The sequence below is a fragment of the Sebastes fasciatus genome, chromosome 4 (genome assembly GCF_043250625.1).
Source record: "Sebastes fasciatus isolate fSebFas1 chromosome 4, fSebFas1.pri, whole genome shotgun sequence".
NCBI classification, from domain to species: Eukaryota; Metazoa; Chordata; class Actinopteri; order Perciformes; family Sebastidae; genus Sebastes; species Sebastes fasciatus.
This window is the reverse complement of record NC_133798.1, coordinates 33,653,963-33,677,251: the sequence shown is the minus strand read 5'-3', so window position 1 is coordinate 33,677,251 and position 23,289 is coordinate 33,653,963. Positions and strand designations below refer to the sequence as shown.

The window sequence follows — 23,289 nt, the reverse complement described above, 5'->3', positions numbered from 1 at the left end:
CAACTGACAAGACCGAATGAGAAGATTTCCTTGTAAGGCCAGAAACTGTGCAATCTATTTGGGTCTGGGAAGCATTCTTTCCTTTGGCATAATAATATGGAAGTTAAATGCACCGCCCTCACGGGGTTTCTAGGCAACCTGCGCATATGGAGATGAGATCAGACGAGGTCAAGTTACACACACACAGACCTGTAACCCCAACATGGTCAAAAATCAGCCACCCTGCTGAATGTCACACTAATAAAAGTGGACAGATCGCTACAACTGATAGCAGTTACACTTCAGCTCCTCATTCCTCTGACAATAAGAAGCCTGGGACACATTTTACCCCCAAAAAAAGATGAAATTCAGCTGCATATATAACTATATTGCTTCACCACAAGTCTGCTAAAGTGAGCACACTGTCGTCTTGGTACTTTACAGTCAGCTATAAAAGTACCCATAATTCTCATTTCAAGAAAAAAAAAAGATGATAGCAACACCATACCTCCAGAGAGAGCTCAAATAGCCCCGACGTCACGCCAAGAGAAATATCCAAATGCATTTTAAGCCTCCCAGTTCCATCGACAGTTAGCCAAATAAATAACGGAGGGGAAATCAACCTCGGGGTGAGACAACTTCCAGTGCTAACAAAAGGGTTTGGAGTGGAGCTCGGTAGCATTCGGGAGCAGCTCCAAACAGGCCGAAGAGAACTGGATCCTGGCTCTGTCTGGTTCAGTGAAGGGGGACCGTGTGCGGTACCTGACACCGGTGCAGTGACGGCCAGCAAAACATCAGGAGCTGCTTAATAATGAATGAGCGAGGCCTGCAGGGAGGCACACATGCACCACATGGCTAATAAGGGAGTCACACTGACATAATTGGAGCCAGGCTTACAGCATGGTCAGGTAAAAGTAGGGTGTATGACAATAATCAGTCGGAGCAATTTGACACATGTTGCTGACTAAAGACTGTCATCACCCTGCAGCAATCCACACTTCACACACAGTGGGCCTCGAGTGTGTTTAGTGCTAGTTTATACTCAAGAGACATGACTGGAGAGAAAAATCTAAGAACAGTTAGTTACAACCCAGTGTGGCGTTCAAAATAACGGGATTGATGGGTGTCGACATGAATGACTTAACCTCCACCACACCCACCTCAGAATCAGAATAGGATTGGCTGAGATGAAGTCCTCGTGGCAAAGAAGAGGGGAAAACCTAATCAGAGTCGAGCCAGCTCCAAGCAACAAAAACTAGAAACCACTTTTCTCCTGCGAAACATCAGCTGAGTCACCTCGGAGCCGAGAAAATAAAACAAACGCTGAGGTTAAAACCAGGAGACAGAAGTGCATCCATTTGACTTGTGGTTTGACTGACTGGGCCTTTGTCAAAAGATTAAGTCAACGCAGAACTCCAGACCAAAGCTTAAATCCAAACACAACACATATGGAACCACAGTGTCATGAGATATGAGGCTTGTGTCCCTGAAGGATTTGTGCAAAATATAACATTCAGCGATTTTCAAACTCACTGAGGCAACGCTTAGCTCCCCCTGGAGGAACACATAACATCATTAGAGAATTGATGTTTGTGCAATGAAATTACAAAGATAAAGCACAGCACAGAAGAGCAAATACACCACGTCAGGACTCGCTGGTGTTTCATGCACGAGTCATTTCATCCTGGTTATGATCAGATTATGTGTTGAACATGGTTTTCTGATCATTCTCTGATGGTACTTAAAATGAGTGGCTAAGATGTTGGGGAATCAAGACACAGCTGCAACACATCCATAGGCCCGGTCCACGGGGACACAGCATGACGGGGGTAATGGGGCATCACTTCCAGAAGGAGCCTCAGTTTTGGTCCATGTGAACAACCCAGAGGGGATAAAATGGGTCAGGGTCAGGGACGGTGTGTCGGTTTCCGCTTTTCAAACTAAACTTCCGTGTTCACAGGCTGAAAAAACTATTTTCGCTCGTATACAGTCTCTTTTCAAAATAAACTTCCGACGTTGGTCTACTGAGTTTTTAGGTTTACTTACACAACAAAAGTACTTGGTTAGGTTTAGTTAGTAAAATAAGTGTGCTTGTTACGTAACTGGTGGTAGTGAAGTACGTACGTTACATAACAAAAGCACAGTGAAGTAAGTCAGCGTTGAATTGGTTTCACACGGGACACGAACAGCGGTCCCCTGGGTGTTTGTTTGACCCGTTTACTTTAGTGTAAACAAACATGGCGGACGACGGGCAGGAAGAATTAGCGATGTTAGTTTTTGCACTACTTTGTACTGAAATTTCACGAAGAAAAAAGAAAAAAATAGATAAAATAAATAAATAAACACTCAGACTTACTTAACAAGTTGGTCCTCCATTTCTGAGATCCATCTTACTACTATTTTATGCTTTGCGTTTCGCATTAGCTCATGCATTAGCCTCGGCCGCTATAACAGCATTTTTTGTCCTTTCGCTTCAGTCTGCTTGGTTAATATATAGGATTTGGGACCAGAATTTGCTTGATTCTTGTGTAACGTGTACCCGGCATTAGTTGAATGCCCAGTGTGTCTCATACATGCATCAGCAGACATCGAGGGGCACTGACCAAGTTTCGGTATTTCACGAGCTGAAAGTAAGAACATGTTGTCCCATCACAGACCTGCAGTTAAAGGCTGTTTTTCTATTAACCATAGACATCTTTCCTTAACCTGAGCCAACTGTTTTAATTGCCTAACCGTAGATAATCCTCAACCATATATTATTTGCACAATCTTTGTCTAACCTTAACCATACTGTACTTTAGTTTCCATAAGCAGATTCTGCAGAAAGCATGAATTTAAAAATGTTGACACAACCAGCCAGTAGAACTGATGAAGCCCCCCGGATGAGTGGGAAAACATCTTCAACTCAACAGTACATTTCTAACTTTGACCAACAAGAACTCCACTCAGCTGCTTTAGTGGAAGAGCTCAGACTCAGTATGAGTTCTCAATAAAATGGCAAGACCTCAGCTTCCCCGAATGAGAGAGCTCCATAAAAACAACCACTGAACTCTTTTATGTAAACGTTACGAAGTCTATCAAAAATCTGCCCGACTATCGAGTTAAATTTAACATCAAGTTAAGATTGTTCACATGGAGCAAAATGTACAAAGACTGGACAGAGTGGACATATGGTGTAGCAGTTTTTCCACATTTATGTTGATGTCCTCTGAAAAGGGGAGGGGGATTTTGACACCAGTTACATATTCTTGTTGGATGTGTTGCTTTTATGTATTTTGATGCAAGATATTTTTATAATCCTTCGAGGTTATTTTAATTATTTATCTTAGTTTTGCCTCTGTTTTCGCTTGTCTTTTTTTATTTTGGCTTTGACAACATTGCAGTAAAGTGCTGTACCCTCAGCAATCTAAACCTATAGCAGGTCCATTGCTTTTCCAGTCTTGAATATCGTAGCCAAAGTTTTAAAGTTAGTGATATTCTTGAGGAATCAGCTTCCAGGTCGGACTTCAGGCATGCGGCCAAAGCAATCCTTTGAAGCAGATTCCCGACAGCAGCGGGAGCTCAGAACCTTCAGCGTCATTGCCTGATTTTCTCCTGTCAATCACGCGGAGAATGACGTCACTGGCATTTATGTCACGCGGCTCCTTCAGTTTGATGGAGAGCCTTGGAAATTGGCATCTACCCAGTTACGGCCCACCTTTACATGTCAGCGAGACCGGGCCACTAGAGAACATAGGAGCGCGATCCATACGCGCAATTTATAGCCGGCTGTCTGTCTATCCATCTCCGCCCACAGGCATCTATGATGTAAATTCATGACCTCATACCCAACGGCCGGATCATAAATAAGCCTTGAATAGATGCGTGGTTTAAGACGCCACATTTGGGCTCTTGAGTGACCTGATATTAGGGGGCCACACACAAAATGGCTGAGAAAAAGAGAGCATAGAAGGAGGGGAGGAGGACGTAATAGCAGCAATTCCTTGCGAGTGAACTCTACAGCTGTTTGACATTAGGAGGTGGGAGTAAATTAGGTGGGCTGGGTCCGTGTGTGTGGGTTTAGGGGAGAAGGGAAGAGTAAGAATCAAGGGAGGAGGATAGGTCCACTGCCCAGATCTAAAGCCGAGGAACACAGGCACCACTTCAGGGCAGGGTGGAATTTTTCAAGGCGTTTTCCTCCGACTGTTATTCCACCGCCGAACTAAAGGAGCACGCAGGGAAAATGGGACACACATGGGGTCAATGTGATAAGTAAATATCGGCTGCATAAATCGCAAGGTATGCAGGGCAAGCTCCATATGTGCCCACACGTGGCACTTCAAAAAGCCATTTCCGTGCTATTTTTTCCACTTTGGGCACGAAAAGCAAACACATGTGAGAGCTTTCTGGGTAATTAGGTCTGGAAAACAGTCTGCCATGTCTCATTTGAGATATACAGAATATTCTCAGAAGTAAATACTTAAAAAGTGTGATTTCAAAGTGAGATATGCATCGTTTTAAAAGGGTGTAACACCTATTGTGACAGAATTATTGCTGCCGTTGAACCATGCTCTTACAAACCATTTCAGTTTTATTGACTTGGATGTGTTTTCACAAGTCAAATCAAACAATGGACTGAAAAATAATAAAGGACAGTAATGTGCAGCGAGAGCGAAAAAAAAACCCAAAAAGGGTCTATTTACAATGTCAAAGATGTAAATTTTGATAATCAAGTAACCGTTACAGTTATTTTTAAAGCAAAAATACCAAACATTGTCTTGATTCTGCTTCTTAAATGTGAGGATTTGCTGGTTTTCTCTATTTTGACATCATTGTAAATTATATATCCCCGGGTTTTGGACTGTTGATCAGACAAATGAAGCAAGATTTTATCGAGAAAACAATCAGCGAATTCATTGATAATGAAAATCATCATGAGTTGCAGCCCTAGTTATGACATAATGAATTCTAAAACAAGTGTTAAGTTAACTTTAAATATAATATAAATAATATAATATATGCAGGAAAATGTAATTTAACCCAAAGGAGAAAAAGTTGCCCAAATATCTGATTGACAGTTTAAAGATCATAATGACTTTCATTTGGTTTTACGTTTTCAAATACCTCCTCTGAGTTGCTATCGCTGCTGTATGACGCAGTAAGAGCCCTGAGACAGACGGTAGTAATGAGGATGCGGGGGTTACCAAAACAGAAAAATGACACCACTAGAGAGGAGTAGTAACTCCTCAAGACTCCCTGAGGTGCTCTCTATACAGCATCAAGACTTTTTCACAAGGAGGTGACCTTTTCTATCTTCTAAGAATCACACAACAAACAAAAGCGCAGAAGTACCGACGCCTCCGTCTCCTCTCATGATCTCCCCAATGAACCGTCACGAGGGCCACAGAGCAAATACAGTAGATGGCAATCACAGACAAGATAGATAAACAGACTGAAGCCCGGGAAGCCACGACCTCCCTCCAATTAGCAGATGGAGATGGGAAGAAAAGAAGAAAGCAAAGAGAAGGAGGTCAACGCAAGAGGAGCCTCCAAGCTGACGCTCTAACTCAACCAGTCTGATATTGATTTATCTCCCAGCCTTGGGCCCCAGAGTGGCTGCCATATTGGGCCCACCTACGCAAAAATTTATACCTGCACTCTCCTAATTGAGTCCCCACTTTGAAGAGAGAGCCTCCACTGAGTCATGAACGCTGTCGCAGCGATGTGTCAACAGGCGCCACAATAAAGCGACGTCAAACATGGACGCGTGACACTCGTGCAACGTCCATATTTTGTGACGAAAGAAACATTAACATGGGGCTTTGTCATTCATGGGAGCTGCTTCATGCTGTGGTATACCCACATTATGAAATCTCCATATTTACCACAAAGGTTTGCTGATTCATTGCGTTTATTATCATTAGATTTCATTCTTTGGACGAATGAAGGTTTAAATCAACAGCGGGAGGTTTTTATAGAAACAACTAGTTGTTGTTTTTAACCATTTTTACACAACTTTCTTTGATCACGGTTGTTTGGACGCCATAAAAACTGCCTCTTTGATTAATGTCGGAGACAGGCGGCTGGCTCCATGCGGAGGAAGATGTTGTCTGTACTCCACAGAGGTCAAAGGTCAGCAACCCGAGCCAGTTGTTGTTGTCGTTTTTTGTAGCCGTGGAAGTGTAGAAATGTACTACATTCGTCACAGAACAGACCAGCTTTTATCTCCTTTCTTAATGGCTCTGAAGTGCTTTTTTTTTTTTTTTAATCTTTAATGTTTTAATGTTTTAATGTTTTTATAACTGTTTTAATTATGTCTTAATGTTCTTTTGCACTTTGTCACAATGTTCTTGAATGTTTATGTAAAGCACTTTGAATTGCCCTGTTGTTGAAATGTGCTTTACAAATAAAGCTGCCTTGCCTTGCCTTGGTAAGAGTTTTGTATTTTGGTACAAAAACAACATCTTGAAATGGAAGCAATAGTTAGTCAGAGGCTGAAAATTGTATTCACTTCATAGAAGTCATGTTATAAGCCTAGACAGACTGAGATGAGCGAGACAGGGACGGATCCCACACACTGGGTGCAGAGTTCTCACTGCCATATAGCAGCTTATACAGTATTCAGATGTGGCTGAGTATCTGTCAGTATTCGGTCAGCATCGCATCAACTTCACATCAAATTCATACGTTTTAAAAATCATCTGAATGGACTGGACAATTGACTGCATTTATATATCAAAGCACCTCTCATTCACCCATACATATCGACGGCAGCTAAAGGTGCCATGCGGAGGGGGAGTTGGGGTTCGGTGTCTTGCTCAAGGATTCTTCAACACACGGAGAGGAGGAGAAGAAATAAAACCACCAACCTGCTCTAGTTTTTGAACCACAGCCTCCCCTACTTCTATAACTATGTTTACATGTACACTAATATTCCACTATGAATCTAAATGTAATACGGGTCATGTAAACAGCATATTCCGTTTGGATATTCTGAATTAGGCCTTATTCCAAATGGAACATTTTCCAGTTAAGACATGTGGGATATGCTGATATTATTCTGGTTTTAGGAGCATTCTTTGGAGACATATACCCCAGGTCATATGTAGTTATCACTGGCTAACAGACAATGAATTACATCTTTCCATTTGTTGAACAATAGTGTAGGTAAATTTGAAATACAGGCAAACTGGTTAAAAGAAAAGAAGCGTAACACTGTTGTTTCCCCTGAAGAAAGCACAATTAGTGGGCATATGGATCGAAACCGTCGGAGGAAAGGCCGAGCTGTGTGAGAAATAGCCTGTGGGGGACACCAGACTCGTGGGAGGAGAACCAAAATGACCCGGCCCTGACTCCACGCAAGGCCACACAGACACAAAGAGGAGGGATGGAAAAATAGCAATGCACAAAGAAAGAAACTACCTCATCCAGAAGAAAGGAGCTACTAATGGAGAGCGACAGGCGCTTGGCAGGGTCCAGCTGCCGGTGTGGGATCTTAGCCTTGAACGTGAATCAACTTGTTATCTATCATTATGGGAGCAAATATACGGGATGTGTTTGACTTTTGTCTTTGATGAGTGAAAGTAGTCTTCATGTTGAGCAGTTTATTATGAGCACGCTAGTTGGAATACACAATGCTTTGGCGCTGGCTCCTCCAAAACCAGACTTGTGTGGAGCCAAGTGCAAGCTTTGTGTTTCCAACTTTAGCTGCGGTCACATTGTTCAGTCACACCCTCAGTGATAGACACTACTAGGCGCTCTCTTAACGTCTCAGACAATGACTGTGGGGGTGAGATTTTTACAGCAGAAACCCTCGGCCCGTGGAGAGAAAGCCTAATTAAAACAGTGTGACAGCAGTGTGACGGCCACACCTGCATGTGCGGTTCGTGTTGACCACGCTACGCTACGCCCTCCTCAGCTGTTCACCAGGCGGGCCGGAGGAGAACGCAACTGTGCTTCTGGATTCATCCCCAACCAGCCATATGTATTATTAGATAGAAGTGCTGAACAGATGTTTACGGGAAGTGGTTGTCCTAGCTTGTCATCTGCTGATGCCAAATGAGCTGTCCAGACCATGAGTTATAAGCATTGAGCTTTCTTTCTTTACTGATGCTAAGCTATCATTTGCTGTTAAGAATTTAAGCACCAATCACACCGCCTCGCAAAAGTTTATTTTTATACTGAGACGGCACCAGTTTTACCACATTGTAAAACTTGAGTGACGTAATGAGTCACCAAATGCTAGGCTTGCTATAGTGTGTCAGGCACAAGACAGGCACAATACTACTGTAAGAACAGAGCAAGACACTGAAGATGTTTCAGCTATACGTCTTCATGTATTTTTGTGTTTTTGGCAACTTCAAGACCTCAGAGGATCAATCGCAACATTCATTCTTAAAAGCGCCTCACTGAATCCAATCAATCCACTCAATCCTGCAGACTTTGATTGAGGATAAAATTCACAATAAGCATTATAGCATGCCTGCGAGCTCCCAAAACAGAAACAAGAATAGAAAGACAAGCGTAGATTGCTAACATGCTCACAATGAAAATGCAAATATGCTACTACCAGCTATAATGTTTGCCATGTTCACCATCTTATTTTAGAATAGAAAGCCTTTATTGTAGTTGTACAGAATACAACAAAATGATTGTAGGAGCGTTACTCCTGATCAGAAAAGACAGAAAATAACAGGACACCACCAAAACAAAAAAACATCAGAAAACACAGCTCAACACAGTCGGCAACACAGCTTCTAAAATACTATGAAATAAATATCTACAATCTAATTTTGCACTAGAATAAGAGTTATTATTGCACTACAATTATGTAAATATTGCACAAGATCCCGTAGACAGTCATCATATCGCACATGAGAGGTCATTCAGTGCTTGTTGGAGTCGAGTGTGTTTATGGCAGTATAATATCAATAAGCAGTAAACACAGTAGAGCTGAGGCTGAATGTCATTATTATATTTGGTCATAAACCAAAATATTGGACAAATTATTGCTGATGTCAGAAGATCACCAAAGTTATTAGAATTCATCCTGAGATGTAATCTCTGTAATTGCGATTGCAATCCGGACAACAACAGTTGACAAAAAATGTCAACATCATGGTGCTGGAGGAAAAGTCAGAGGATCACCTATTCGTCATCTGGGGAACATGAATTTCCATGCAGAATTTCATGGCATTCAATAGTTGCTGAGAGACTCCAGTCTGGACCAAAATACTGGTCCGAGCCACTCTGTCTAAAAACAATGAACAAAACACAGGAAGAAGTTCATATACTGTATATAGCTCACCGTATTTGCTATATAATTATATAGTGACACCATGACTTACGTGGTTAGAGAAAACAGAAATACTTCTGGTTCTGGTAACATATGCTGTTCAGTTCACGTTGCCATTCAGAGGCTGGCACATTTTTCCACTCATGCATTTTAAGTGAGCACACAGGTGATGTTAGTTAGTGAGGGTTTAATGCTTGAAGGGCAGCTGATGGACTTTGAGATTGGGCAACAGAAGCAAAGAAAAGACGAGAAATACACACAGAGAGAATGGGAAAACATAATGACACACCTCTGTTGTAATCTCTAATTGTCTCTCTCTCTCTCAAACACACTCTTTTCTCCACCACCACATCACACACACAAAGTAGTAGAGACATGTGGTAGCTGTGTCCTCATCATCACCGTCAGCCTCACTGTAATCTCTGTTGTTTTCCAAAGTCTCAGCTTCCATCACTCCCACACAAACCAGATCAGCATATACTCCAAACAGCTATAGCCACACGATGGTGTTCAGCTCCAGCATGACTCAGAACAAAAACATAAAATATTTTCCGATTGAGAACACTGACCAGTATCCCGAAAGCACCGTTCATATTTATCATGATAGCATCAAATGGCAAGTGCAAGTTCCTACAAAAGGGATGCTTAAAGCAATGCAATCTATCGGTGATTTAAAATGTAAATGTTTGGCTGAAATATCGTTAAAGTCAGTCAGCAATATACTAAGTGTTCATGCACATATTAGACAGAACTGCAGACTGTCACGGGGTTTAAGGAGGCCAACCGACTCAGCAAAAAGTTGGTATACTTTACTTGTAAAGGATTAACTTAAAGGTGCACTACTCAGTATTTTTATATTAACAATAGAAAGAGTTACTGTGTGTAATGTTAAAGGTGTCGCTCTTAATGAGGGACTCAGATGATTATCACCATTTCCCAACAGCTCTACTGAGAATTTTAGCATCTTTCAGCTCATTGTTTTGGTTTTAAGGCCCATATCTTTACTGTTTTGGTTCACTCTCACTGCTCTCAGTGACGTTTACTGACGTTTGTTTCCATACGTATTTTATTTACTTTACATACTTATTTTAAGCCCAAACTGATGTTTTTCCTAAACCTAGCTAAGCGGTTTTGTTGCCTAAACCTAAACTGCGGACTTTGGACATACATGGCGTACAAATGACACGCAAAAAGCGGCAAACAAATTTCATACAAAAAGCCTAAAATGCGTCCTCAAGACACGCAGATTGCCCTTGAAATATCGTGCTATTCATACACATTCCCATGATATCGGGTTGAGACATCACACAGACAAAGTTAGTGATTAGCTGGTGAACATAGTGGAGCGTTTAGCAGCTAAAGAGCTAGATATTTCCCTCAGGAGTTTTGTGGTGACCAAAAACAGAGCTAAAAGAGTGTGAACTTTTATTCATCAGGTGGCCAGAAACACAACTCCAAATGAATGTTAATGTTGCTGCATCTCCACTAGATATGTAATTAAGCAACCATCAACTTTAAAAGGTAATGTCATTGTGTGTTTATAGCTTGTTAAGCTGCCCCAAAGCGGGGGGAAAAATTGTTTAATCACTATTTTAATGGTTTCACTGAAACACCCAATAAATCAATTCAGTCAACTTTGAGCAATTTTTGGATTACATAGTCAAGTCAAATTTATTTGTAAAGCCCAAATTCACAAATCACAAATTTGCCTCAGGGGGCTGACATTACATACCCTGCAATCAAGACATAATTTGATTATTTTTTACTCATCTGTAACTATCTAAAACTCTAAAACCCAAATATAAGTTGTCAGTAATTTCAATGCATTACCTTTTCAATTGCATTACTCTAACATTACATTTTAGATATTGATATAGGGTTCAGTTGAATTCCTTATGATTTGGCATTTAAAGGATGTTTTTTTGTGCTTCATCTGACTTTTTTAGCAAGGATGATATTGTAAAATATAAAAAAAATCCCTCCAGAGCAGGTCATACAACCTTTAGGTTTTGTGAGACTCTGGGTGTCCAGATGATCAATACTGCCGCCCTTTTAAATCAGAAGCTTTTAAGTCAGAATACTGACATCTTTAGAAAACTTTTAAGGTTTTTGTGATAAATTAAAGCAGACTTGGACGTTGATCAAGAACACTTTCATGAGAAAAAAAAAAAAGCCTTTGTCATCTGTTAAGGTCCCACCCATTTAAATGCGGGAGTTTGAAAGTGATGCAAGCACCTTGCACAATAACAACTGCATCTCACGTTGGAAAGTACTAATGTCTGTCAACCAAGTGGACAACTGCATTGCTGTTGAAGACTTTTTGAGTTTTCTATTCAAAACAGGACGTACATGCTGCACAAGTTGTGCTTAAGTTATCTGAAAAACGTCATGAAAAGGCTCAAAGTTTCTCACAGCATCATGTCAACATTCCCAGAAGTTGAGATTAGCGGTTGCCAAACTTACCCGGTCAGCGACTGAAAGGTTAAGTGTTCCCGGGAGGGTTCATAGTTACAGCTCGGGGTTCTTGTCTTCTTCACTGCAAACTGTTGTCTCTGTCCTCTCTTTCACTCTCTCTAACTTTGTCTCGCTCTGTCTCCCGTCTTGGAGCCCAGCTGGGCCAACCACCACCGAAGCCTGCTGGAGTGGGACTGCTCAGAGTCTAAACGTGACTGGCCTTAAAGGGTTTTTCTTGGGGAGAAAAAGCCCACATCCCACTGTCAGTCATGCAGCGGAGCATAGTTTCAGCTGGGACGCCATCCAAACAGACATGAAACTATTCTATTTCGGTCTGCCATATGAGCAGTGGTGCTGCTCAGAGGAGGGGGAGAAAAGATTCTGTGGTGGGGCATGTAATTGCAGAGTGACCAGTTATGGCGAGATGTAATTGCAGACCTCATCAGATGGAGAGAAACTGCCAACAAGACAAGGTAAAGGACTTTTAAATAAGACTTTGAGAAGAAAAAAAAAGAAGCAACACAGACCACATAAATAAATGAGGAGCTGGGTTCCAGATGTGGCGGCAAAGAGAGGGAGGGGAGAAGAAGAAAGAGAGGGAGGAACAGAAAAGAGGGGGAGATGAAGGAACTGCAATGGCAGCAGAATGAAATCCCATTTCTGACACGGTGAAAAGGTGTTTACCTTCCCAGCAACAGTCACACAAGACGGAAAAGGGGGATTGGGGAAGGTGAGAGGATGTCGGGCCGGCCTTATGTTGTTTCTGGACCTTTACCATGAGTGCTCCTGGGTGTCTGGTTTCACCTCGGGCCTTGGAAATGACTGCCTTATGGAAAAATTGGGAGCTTTAAAAATGAGGAAGGAAAATGAAAATATAAACGTCAGTCGGCTGGTTCCCGTTATGAGCGAGACTCAGCTGGTCGCTGGTTGCTGCAGCTAATATCACTACGTATTCTTGAGTGAATAATTATCACGTGATTATGTGACGGGGGGCGGCTCCACACACACTCCCATGTGCACATAAGGGCCTGTTACACTATATAAAGTCAATAAATATTAGCTTTAGCCTCAATCTGAATGTAAACAGCTAATTTCCTCCCAAATTTTACCTCATTTCCTGGCAAATGCAACAGGGGAGTGCTCATTGAGGCACATTTAGAGAAACATTGCTATGTGTGAAGGTAATTCTCAGCGAGACCCCATTCTTTACAGGAATAGTTCTCCACTTTGGTATGTACGCTTATTCCAGCCCGGCCGCACGAAAAGGTGTATGAATGACATGATAATGCGCAAGGCATTTAGCGTGCAATAAGAACACATGTCTTGATTTTCGCATGTCATTTGTACGCCATGTAGTCTGTACTGACAGCAATGTAAACGCATCTGTGTAAATATATTACGGTAAGAGATAGTGATGTAGAATAAAAACTGAGAAAGACCGCTTATGGTGGGCGGAAAGGGAGGTGGATGGGTCCAACATATACAGGACTTTCAACCAGGAGACCGGTGTTAGTTTTTTTGCTTATTTTAGATATGCAAATTGCTTCCTAGCTAACTCGGATGCAATTAGTTTTTAATTGTGCGTTGTCCCTGCAAAAATAACCAATAAAATTAAAATTGTAAGTTATGTTAGTTGTGTTAATTATGTTAGTGACGTTTGTGACGTGTTTCCGTAGTTACGTTACGTTGTTTCCATGCGTATTTTACTTAGTTTACGTACTTATTATAAGCCCAACCTGATGTTTTTCTAAACCTAAAACCTAAACCTAACTTCGGCCATAATTTTGTTGCATGGCCTACAAATAACAAAAATGCTAAAATGCATCCTCATGACACGTAGAATGCCGTTGTAATGTTGTGCTATTTATACGCCATTCCATGAGCTCAAGTTGGCTTATTCGCTTTTTTGCCACGAGTTAGGTTAGAAGATTGATGCCACTCTCAAGTCTGTAGGCTAAATATGACGTTAAAGCCAGGAGATGGTTAGCTGAGCTTAGCATAAAGACTGGAAGCAGGGGAAAACAGCTAGCTCGTGGCAAAAGGTACACAAAATTGTCTGCCAACACCTCTAAATCTCACTAATTAGCATGTTACTGTATATCTTCTTAAATTTGAAATACTTTGGACAGAGCTAGGCTAGCTATTTCTCCCTGCTTCCAGTCTTTATGCTAAGCTAAGCTAATCACCTTCTGGCTCTAGCAGCACCTGAAAAATTATCAATCTTCTCATTTAAATCTTGGCAAGAGAGTAAAAAAAAAAAAAAAATTAAGATAATACAAATAACGAAGAAATCCAACCTTGGAACAGAGCCTTTCTCAACAGTGTGTTGTGTGCTTACGTACTTATTTTAAGCCCAACCATGATGTTTTTCCCTAAACCTGACTAAGTGGTTTTGTTGACTGGGTCTAAGTTTGGACTGTAGTTTTGTTGCGTGGTGTAAAAATGACACACGGAAAGAGGCGCACAAATGACACGTCAAAAGGCTAAAATGCATTCTCATGACTCCCAGAATGTCCTTATAATGTTGTGCTATTTATACGCCTTCACATGAGATCGGGTTGAGTCAAGAGGCTGTCGAAGTTTTTACACAACGAGAAAGGAGAAAAACTTTAGAAGAGAGCTTTGGTGAATTTTATGGACATGGACAAAACCAAGTACGATGACGTACTGTAGGACCACACTGCCATTCTTGCAGTTTTTTCTGTCCTCACAAAAAAAGTTTGCTAAAATCTCAATGGTTTTAATATCGTATTGCGACTGTTTAAGTGGATAGAGCATTAGATAATAGCTCAGTGAGAGATTGCATTGGTTTACAGAAGCCAGCCATGGACGTGACTCATCATCAATCATGACTCAAGCTCTTTATTTCCCAAAACTGTCAAACCATTCCTTTACAACATTAAAAAGAAGCATCTACCAAAGCCTCGGGTTTTGAAATTAGTTTTGTGGTGTAGGTTTCTGGGAACTGGACTATAGCGACACGTCTTCTCTGTGGAGATGGGGGGCTTGTTTCTTGGTTTCTCTTATACGAACCATCTAATTTCCAACTGGAAGGGCCCCATTCAAAGCAGCTGTGTGCCATTAGGACTGCTATTCTCATTGACATAGTGGGATTGTTAGATTACTGCTGAGAAAGAAGCTTAAAACCAAACCGACCCACGAATCAGCCCTCAACCTCCCGTCCCCCTCAATTATCAGAATATATAGAGAGAGGGGGGTTTTAGTTTTTCCCTCCTCAGTCATGCAGGGAAAGTTTCCATGTGGATTCTAGCATGACTCCAGACAGAGAGACAGATAGGAAGACAGAGAGACAGCACGAGTGGAAAGACTGTAAAAACAACTGACAGATGAGGGGTTTAAAGCTTCAGGGGGAATAGAGCGCAAATCCCTTTTTCTGTTTACACTCCGATCGCATAAGGTCACATATTTTTCATGCATCTCCTGAATTAATAAGCCGTCCAGTTGGCTTCATAACCAATCATTTATGGCTTTAAGTGTTTATAGCATGGACACGGCACGTCTGGTGGTGATGGTTTCTCACGTATCCCTCGTATTTCATAAGATGGTTTAACAAAACCTTGGTCTCCTTGTGTGCTTGGGTGTGATGCACACTGTGATAAATGTCGTGTATTTGCTCCGGTGCACACTTTAGCATTCATCCGTGCAACCAAATAGGATCAACTGTATCCTGTTTTTCAATTTCACCCTTATTGAATGAGCTCATTAGCCCCTCAATTTCCAAACTTACATCCTGCATTTGTCATCCAAAAACTGAGGGGCCTTTATTTATCCTCCTTTTTAAGTACTTTTTAAGCTCTCTGTCTGTGATTTTTCTGGAAACACTGCACTTCAAATACATTCAGTACAGGGAAAGTTATTGTTGGCAAAATACGATCTGAAACAGAACTTATGCCTTTGCACGATATTGATATGCTCCATTTAGTGCAATTAACATGATTTATGTGAAATTAATGTTTTATTTCTGCATACAGACTTTTATTTTTCACTAATGACATCTTCTTTTTTTGTGCTTTTCTTGTAACCTTTACTCAAAGGTTGCTGAAGTACACATAATTTCACTAAGTAAGTACAACCAGTCCTCTAAAGACGGCTGGTTGGAGCAGATGAGGCTTCAGTGCCTTGCCGAAGGGCACCTCCACACCTGGATTTACGCAGTTCGAGCTGACAACCTTTAGCTTTTTTTGTTCCTATTCATGTGTTTCAGCATCAGCAGAAAGATATCATTTGTAAGTCATGGACTTGTGTGTCACTTTCTCAAAGGCAATTTACCATTTCTCATTTATCTGCTCACACATCCTTGTTATGACGCACTGGTTGATGACTTCTGTTAAGGAAACGCCTACAGGAGGAGGTCAACAGGTCATTGTTTTACACCTCATTGCTGTCCAGGAGAATCTAAAGAATGACGCCATTCAAACATCATCAAGCGTAGAAACTTTCATTTTTTTAACAGTTTTTTAGCTGTCCTTTCTTCTTTTAGTTTGTGTGCAAATAAACAAAATCCAAGTCTCTATCAGCCTCACAGCACCTGCTGAAGCGGTTGATGGATTTATCACCAGTGAGGACTTGTTTTTATGCTTCTGTGACTCGAGTCAGACCTGTGACACTCTGCAGAGCTCCACTGAAACTTTACTCAAGATAATTATGTTGCCACCTATTGGAGCGCTGCTGTAAAAACAAGAGAACCCCAAAATGTTCCTGCATTTGATTAAAAAGCTGTGTCTGAAATTAAGAACACGTGTCGATTTCTCTCTTGCAGAATACAACTTAATAAAACAAAGATTTTACTTGTGATGAATTATTATCACGAGTGTCCGTATACACTGATTCTGATTAAAAAGAGTGGCGTGCATTTACCTCCACTGGAGCTAAAGAAGAACCAGTCTGACTGCAGGTTTGTCTGCCTTTTATTAAGCAATTACCCATGCAGGTTGTTTTTTTTCTCATATCATCTGAACATATCCATGCCGCTGTGGTGTCAGTCAGAAAATGAAACTGATGTGTTTACACCTGCAGACTGTCGCTGCATACAAAGTGACCCAAACTGTGCAACAGTAGAATATGAATTGGTTTTCAATAGTTTTCCCATACTATAGATGTGTGCTACAAATTTTCAGGATGTTGGTGTGTATCTGTGATTGGAAATATTGTCAAATTTCACCATATAATTTATATTTTATGGACATTCTTAATCAATATTCCAGCAATTAATGTACAAATATAAGCTTCTCATAATAACCTCTTTCTACACCTAAATGCTTTAAAAACCTTTGAAGAACAACACAAGTACCCCAAACCCGAGTGTATCTAAAATACATTTTAATCTTGCTGAAATTTGTTTTTTTCACAATATTGTTTACAATATTAATCTGTCTTCGTTCTCTTCATCCGGCTCTTCTTTATCGTCTCGAAACAGAACTGTACAATCATGTTCATGTAAATTGTTCTACATCAAGGCACAAGACAACAGCCGTTGTGGGGGGGGCCTTGGGTAGGCTGATCTTTAATGGCGTCCCTCTGGCACACACAGAAACAGGGTACCCTCGGGAGGAAAGGGGGAGTTATGGAGGATGGATCTCAAATGGGGAGGGGGGGAGAAGAAGAAATGTGCTCTAACGAGGTGAAGGTTGGGAAAGAATAAGGTGATAACCACTGCAGCTTTCATTTTATTTTCCAATGATATTCATGTATAAAAAAGAGGAACCATTAGGATGTTTTGTTTTTTTTCTTCAGGAGTTCATTTGTTCATGTACATAAACTAAAGTGCTTTTTTTCTCTTTTTTTTTCTCTTATTTGCCGAAAGCAAAAGGTTTCACTAACAGGATGGAAATGGGGACGAGAAGTCCTGTGGCGTCTTTTTTATTTCTCCAGTAAGAACGTGAGGGAGTGGATAAAGGGCCAGTTCAGTGTTTATTTTCTGCTTGATTTTGTTTTTGTTGATTTTTGTTATCAGGTTTTTTTCTGGTGTTTTCTTGTCGGGTTTCAACCTCTGAAAGAAAGAAAGAAAGAAAGAAAGTAAGACATTAAAGGAAATTTAAAGCTTATAAAAGGACAATACAGACTGGTGGTCATTACAGGATGAGTCCAAATTATTTAAATCTATTGTGATACAATAAATGATTTTGTCAAAAGTTTGGTATTACTGCCAATTTTTAAAAATACTTCTGCTTTCTTTTTTCTGTTCTAAGTCCTTTTGTTGCACTTTTTTAATCAGCAAATGGAAAATATTGACTTTTTTATGATACTCATACTTCATGCAACAGAAGAAAAGCAGTGATGAAAAGGTAGAAATCACCGTCAAAGAACAAAAACAGAAGAGAAGAAAAGTTATTCACCATGTCCCTGAAGGGTTTTGGAGTGCTGCTCACATCTGGACGCTTCTCCTCCGCCTGCCGAAGGCCTTGGCACCGACGTTGGTGGGGACGAAGTTGCTGTTGCCCATTCCCCCCGACCGGCTGAGGAAGTCCGCCAGGCGGTGAGTCACGCAGGTTGCCGTGTTGCAGGCTCGCTTCTGTGCTGTAACGCTGCTTCAGGAGAGCAAAGGAGGGGTTAACGCCAAGATCTGGTGTGACATCTATCAATACAACACTGACACACACAAACTACAACAGCATTTCTTCATTTTTATCAACATTAACTTCACAGCACAGAAAAACAGGACATACAGCTTAAAATATGCACAAGCATGCAAGGTTTATTCACATATTTTGACATTTCTCTTACCTGTGAACTCGATGAGAGCTTCAGAGGATGCTCTAAACTCCTATTTACGTCCATATTTTGAAATGTGTTCATGAGGTACCCATTAACTGTTTTAAAGTATAGCCCTAAGAATGAAAATGAGCTAAGGCTTCCTGGTAGAAAAATACGTTTATTGAACAAGAAACATGGTGTCGCATGAGTGGGTCATTTATTAATGGTTCAATTAAGTGATCTCTCTCTACTCTTAGATTTCAGGGGCTTTGAAATGCCGTCAAATGACTCCACACACAGTGGACTACACAGAGATGGATGCCTGAACTGGCTCCTGAATTACATTTATATGAAAACTAAGTCTGATTGTCTGAAATTATAGGGACAAATCATTCTCTGAGGGGGGAGGAGGAGATAAGAACTGAAAAGTTGGTTGCAGTTAGAGGTCATATTCTTCTCATGTCAATCAAGCAGGTAAAATCAACATGCACTTGCCAATCCAAAAACAATAAGGAAGAAACTGGGATGAGGAAGAGGAAGAGGCGAAGGAAGAGGAAGAGATGCAGTAAAGGTAAAAGAGTATAGGGCTGAGGGAGGACGAGGAGGGGTTAGATGCTGTCAAACATCTCGCCGTAGCTTGCATAGCTGTCGCTCTCAGGCGCACTGCGCTTCTTGCCGGGCGTTCCTGATCCCACGTTCGTGCGAGGGAACGTCTGCAACTTGTGCAGCTCCTGAGACAGTTTGCCCAGCACACAGGTGCTGAGGTTGGAGCACCGCTTGGTTAGGGGCCTGTCCATGCTGTCGGGGAGGGGACACACAAGAACACATGCAGAGAACAGGCTCATAGGCATGGGAAAACATGCAGGTTACACTTTCTTCATCTCTGTCTTTCTTTTTTTCCTTCCATTTCTCTCACATGCATTTCATTCACATGCCATCGCAGGTATAAAAAAACTACAAATAAAGACATTCCTCCCCTACAGCATCATGCTTTTTCTCCTTCCCCACCATTCAAAGAACCTGTCTTCCATCCCCTCATGCGCCAAAACCTCCATCCCCACCCCCGCCCCAGTCAATCCCCTCTTGTCACATCTTTTACACCCACAGAACAAACAGAAACCAGTCGCTTCCCACTGTCATGCAACTCCACTTAATTGACATCATGCACACTTATTTGTTCCGTTAGGCATACGCTGTTCACATGCCCGGCAGGCAGGCTGGAAATAGTAGTCCGCTCAAACAAAATCAAACTCATCCATGCGGGAGCAGGGTCATGACAGAGGATAGGGATTTTTTTTGTGTTCGTGTATGAACATCTTTTTCTGGGAAATAATCAGTTTTTCTCTCTTTTGGTCGTACATACCTCTACGCCTGATTGAACCCAAGTGGGACACTAAAAAGACGCATCTTCAGTGATGTTAAAGTGAAACCAGAATAAGATACTGCCCCTAAAAAGATACACAAAGTCCAGCATGGTAGCCCAAAGAAGAGCTTTTACCTTTTAATTTCATCGTTTAACTTTCCATTCTAGTCAAATCTTTCTGTTTCTGCGCAGGGAGGAAATGTTTTTTTTTTTTAAAAGGGGTTAAAATACAGAAGGGTGTGTCGTCTGTGTACCTGTTTCCTTCAGTTGCCTGCTGCTCCAGCTCCTCCGCCGTCATCTGCACAAACTCCTTGACGATGGCGTTGAGTAACCTTCGCGCCTCGTAGTCCGTGAGCGTGACTCGGTCTGACATGGACTCTAAAACCGGTCTGTGGCGAAGGGGTGAGTGGGGAGGTTTAGGGGTCAGAGGGGAGATTAAGCATTAAACCCTTCGCTGGAATTATCACCTGCAGTTAAAAGGAGGGGTGGGGATGTGAGGGGTGTTAGGGTGGGGTAGGGTGGTGGTGGTGGTGGTGGTGGTGGTGGATGTGGAGTGGCTGGATGGATAGGAGGGGTCGGGGAGGGGGGGTTGGCTGGGACGTCACCAACTCTGAGAGGGATGACGTCTGAGTTGGAGGGCCCCCGGCCAACACGGGGAAACAATCTGCGGAAAGTGCCCCATCTGAGAGAGGGGGCTGATGTGCAGCCGCCTTTAGATTTATTACTAAATCGATAGCTTCATGGGAACAGTGCGGGGAGTGGCTCGAATGGGGCTTCATATAAATATATAGATTTATATACATTACATGTCCCCGTGAAGTGAATTATTCTCTGTCCTGTTTCACTTTTTTGGTTCTTTTTTGGTTCTATTATTCACCATTTCATCCAGTTGGATTAGAGGTATAACAGCATACACAACATTCATATATTGATAAGGAAATCTAATTTATGGAATCTACATTATTTTTTTCTTATAAAATTATGTGATTAAAGACACATTTTAAACCTAATAACTCCCAACTGGAGCCTTTATTTTATCCTGCTCATGCAAAGCATCATAAATTGATGATATTAAGATGAACCAGAACAAATAAAGTTGTCATGCATGCACATTATTATCTGCTGTGTGTCTTTAAATGTGTTTGAATCTTTTTCCATCTATCTCCCCCTCACACACATACATCCCCTCCCATTCCTTCATATTGTTCTAGCAGTACTGAAAATGTTGTGATTTCTTTTTAAAGAGGAGAAACTCTACCCGATTCCCTTAGTGACAAAATATTTACAAATTTTTTTTTGAGGTTTCTTTTTTTTTGCTTCAGCCCTCCTCTCCATCCCACTGGTTGCTTGTGACTAACAATTTTTACATCCGTTCTACTTTTCCTCACATATTTCAAGATTCATGTCAGCTGAGAGTTTGAAGTGTAAAAATTAAAAATGTGAATGTTGAGCGTCTCACCTGGCAGGGGCGGCTTGTGAGCAGTACATCTGGCAAATGACCAGGGCGTAGGCAACGAGGAAAGCGGAGATCTTCAACATAACCATGGTCCCCTATACAGCAAAGAAAGACACCAACACCCCCTCTGTCAGCTCCTTGTAGACAAGACTGCTGCCATTCACACAAATAAGTTTGCCTAAACATCTAGAAAATATATACTTCTTAGTGTCTGATCCTCTCGTACTGATGGGAAGAAGTTGGAAAAGGAAAAAGGGCTTCCTGTCACTTCCCAGAGAGGTGAGCTCAGCTTTACCCACATCTCAGCTTGGCACTATTTAGCTCTGGTCTCCTGCTGCACATCCTTGCTTTTACTTCAACACCCCTTCAAAACTGAGCCACTTAAAAAATCCCCCCCTCCTACACTTCTTCTGGAAAAACGCACTGTTCCTCCAAAACATCCAGCCAAGAGCACAGGACAGGTAGTTCTCTCAGGACCCGGAGTGTGACATGCCTGTGGGTGAGAGTGTGTGTGTGAGTGTGTGTGCATGTGTGTGTGTGTATGTGTGAGGGTAGGTGGAGGTCCTAGACTGTGCATGGCATGTAGCACTTGCTAGTGCTGGAAGAGGAGGGGTGGAAAGCGAAGAGAGGGAGGAGGGAGACTCCAAGCTTGCCAACTCCCTAAGGGACCAGTGCATTAGTGTAATGAGCTGCCAGCACTCTCTCTCTCTCTCTCTCTCTCTCTCTCTCACACACACACACTTTCTCTCTCACACACACACTCAAATCTCGCTCCTCCTGTCCATCTCTTCTTCCCTTTTCCTCTTTCACTTGCCATTCTTCACTTTAGTCATTTTCTTTCTGTCTTTCTTCCCATCTCTCTCTCTCTATGTCGGGTCCTTGGCCTTCACTGGACCCTCACAGAACGGGTGCTGGTGATACTGGTGACCCCAGCGGCCACACTCCAATCCCATTACCAACACTATCACGTCCCCGCAGTCTAACGCAGTGACTCTGTCCCCATCTCATCCACACACTCACAAACAGCTCATCAGGTACATTCATAGTTCCAACACATCGCCCAACATTTAAAAGTCAACACTTACCTTCAGTGATAATCACCCAGCAAAAAAAATAAAAATAAATATATATCTCTATGTATCTCTATGCAAAACACAACAAGTTCTCTCAACTTGCAGAACAACTCTTGATTCTGTTGCATGCAGCGCCAACGCACCAGCCTATATATCCCACCACTTGGATTTGTGCATTGACTGTGTAGGTGTTTAATTATCCGCCGGCAGCCAATCGCATCGCTCTGATGCCATGGCGAGCCAATGGGACGCCTCCCCTCGGTCCTGGCTCACTAATAAGGGATATGGCTTTGCGCTGACGTCATTCCTCAGTCAGTAAGTGCTCCATTCACAAAATCCTTCAGTCATTTTGGACCATTTGCTATCCCCAATTTGCATTGATGTCATTAATTAAATAGGAGGCAGAGCCGGCCGGTGTCCGTGGAGGAGCATCACCAGCAATAAATATTTTAAGAACCTTCCAAAAATGTTACATTGCATGCTATATCTCAAATGCCAAATCGATAAGGGCCCGCACCCCCCACTTCCCCCCAAGCACCGCCGCCACCCTCCCAGCTAAGCACTTGCAGGCGGGGCCATCTACTGGGGAGGGATGTACACTACACGGTGACGCACTCCTGGGCTCTTCATTCATAACGCTGTTTGGATAACACCAACTCTACACCCACTGTGCCTCAGCTCAGTGTAGACCGTCTAACACACGATCAGCTTATGTAATCTAGATTCACCACAAATAATGAACTCATGGCTCTTTAAATATCATATGTGTCAACTCTCCTCAAAGAAAACTACTTTCAAACTACGAAGCAATTTCCTTCTTCTTCAACTTAAATTGTGTATTTTTGTTTACCAGTGTGATCAACCTGAAACATATTTCTTGTCTCGCAGCAGCTACTTTATGGAGTATGACAACCTCCCTCCCCCCCTGCAGTGAAACATCAAACCACATTGAGTTAATAAAGTGATACCACAGTCA

The 23,289-nt window shown here is 41.9% G+C and overlaps 2 protein-coding genes across 8 annotated transcripts in view; both read right to left on the bottom strand.

Annotated features, from left to right (window-relative positions):
* insc (INSC spindle orientation adaptor protein) overlaps positions 1-12,231 on the bottom strand; it is a 63,425-nt gene extending 51,194 nt beyond the window's left edge. For 2 of the 3 annotated variants that reach the window (XM_074633767.1, XM_074633769.1), the window contains exon 1: positions 11,717-12,229. The gene's annotated coding sequence lies outside the window, so the exon portion shown is untranslated. Of the gene's footprint in view, positions 1-11,716 lie in introns of all 3 variants that reach the window. The other variant, XM_074633765.1, reaches the window with a different exon arrangement.
* A 4,407-nt stretch (positions 12,232-16,638) lies between these two features.
* LOC141766704 (calcitonin-1-like) lies at positions 16,639-22,483 on the bottom strand. 5 transcript variants are annotated; one of them, XM_074633760.1, is made up of 5 exons: positions 21,425-21,844; positions 21,244-21,335; positions 20,039-20,173; positions 18,064-18,255; positions 16,639-17,717 (listed from the first exon to the last, which is right to left on the bottom strand). In XM_074633760.1, exons 1-4 carry the CDS (start codon positions 21,539-21,541, stop codon positions 18,093-18,095), a joined length of 507 nt encoding a protein of 168 aa, XP_074489861.1. In that variant the 5' UTR covers positions 21,542-21,844; the 3' UTR covers positions 16,639-17,717; positions 18,064-18,092. The 5 variants fall into 5 exon arrangements, with proteins under 5 accessions (XP_074489861.1, XP_074489862.1, XP_074489860.1 ...); XM_074633761.1 differs by having other exon boundaries at positions 16,643-17,717; positions 18,064-18,252; positions 21,425-21,818; XM_074633759.1 differs by lacking the exons at positions 16,639-17,717; positions 18,064-18,255 and adding an exon at positions 18,338-19,219 and having other exon boundaries at positions 21,425-21,891.
* Positions 22,484-23,289: the final 806 nt, after the last annotated feature.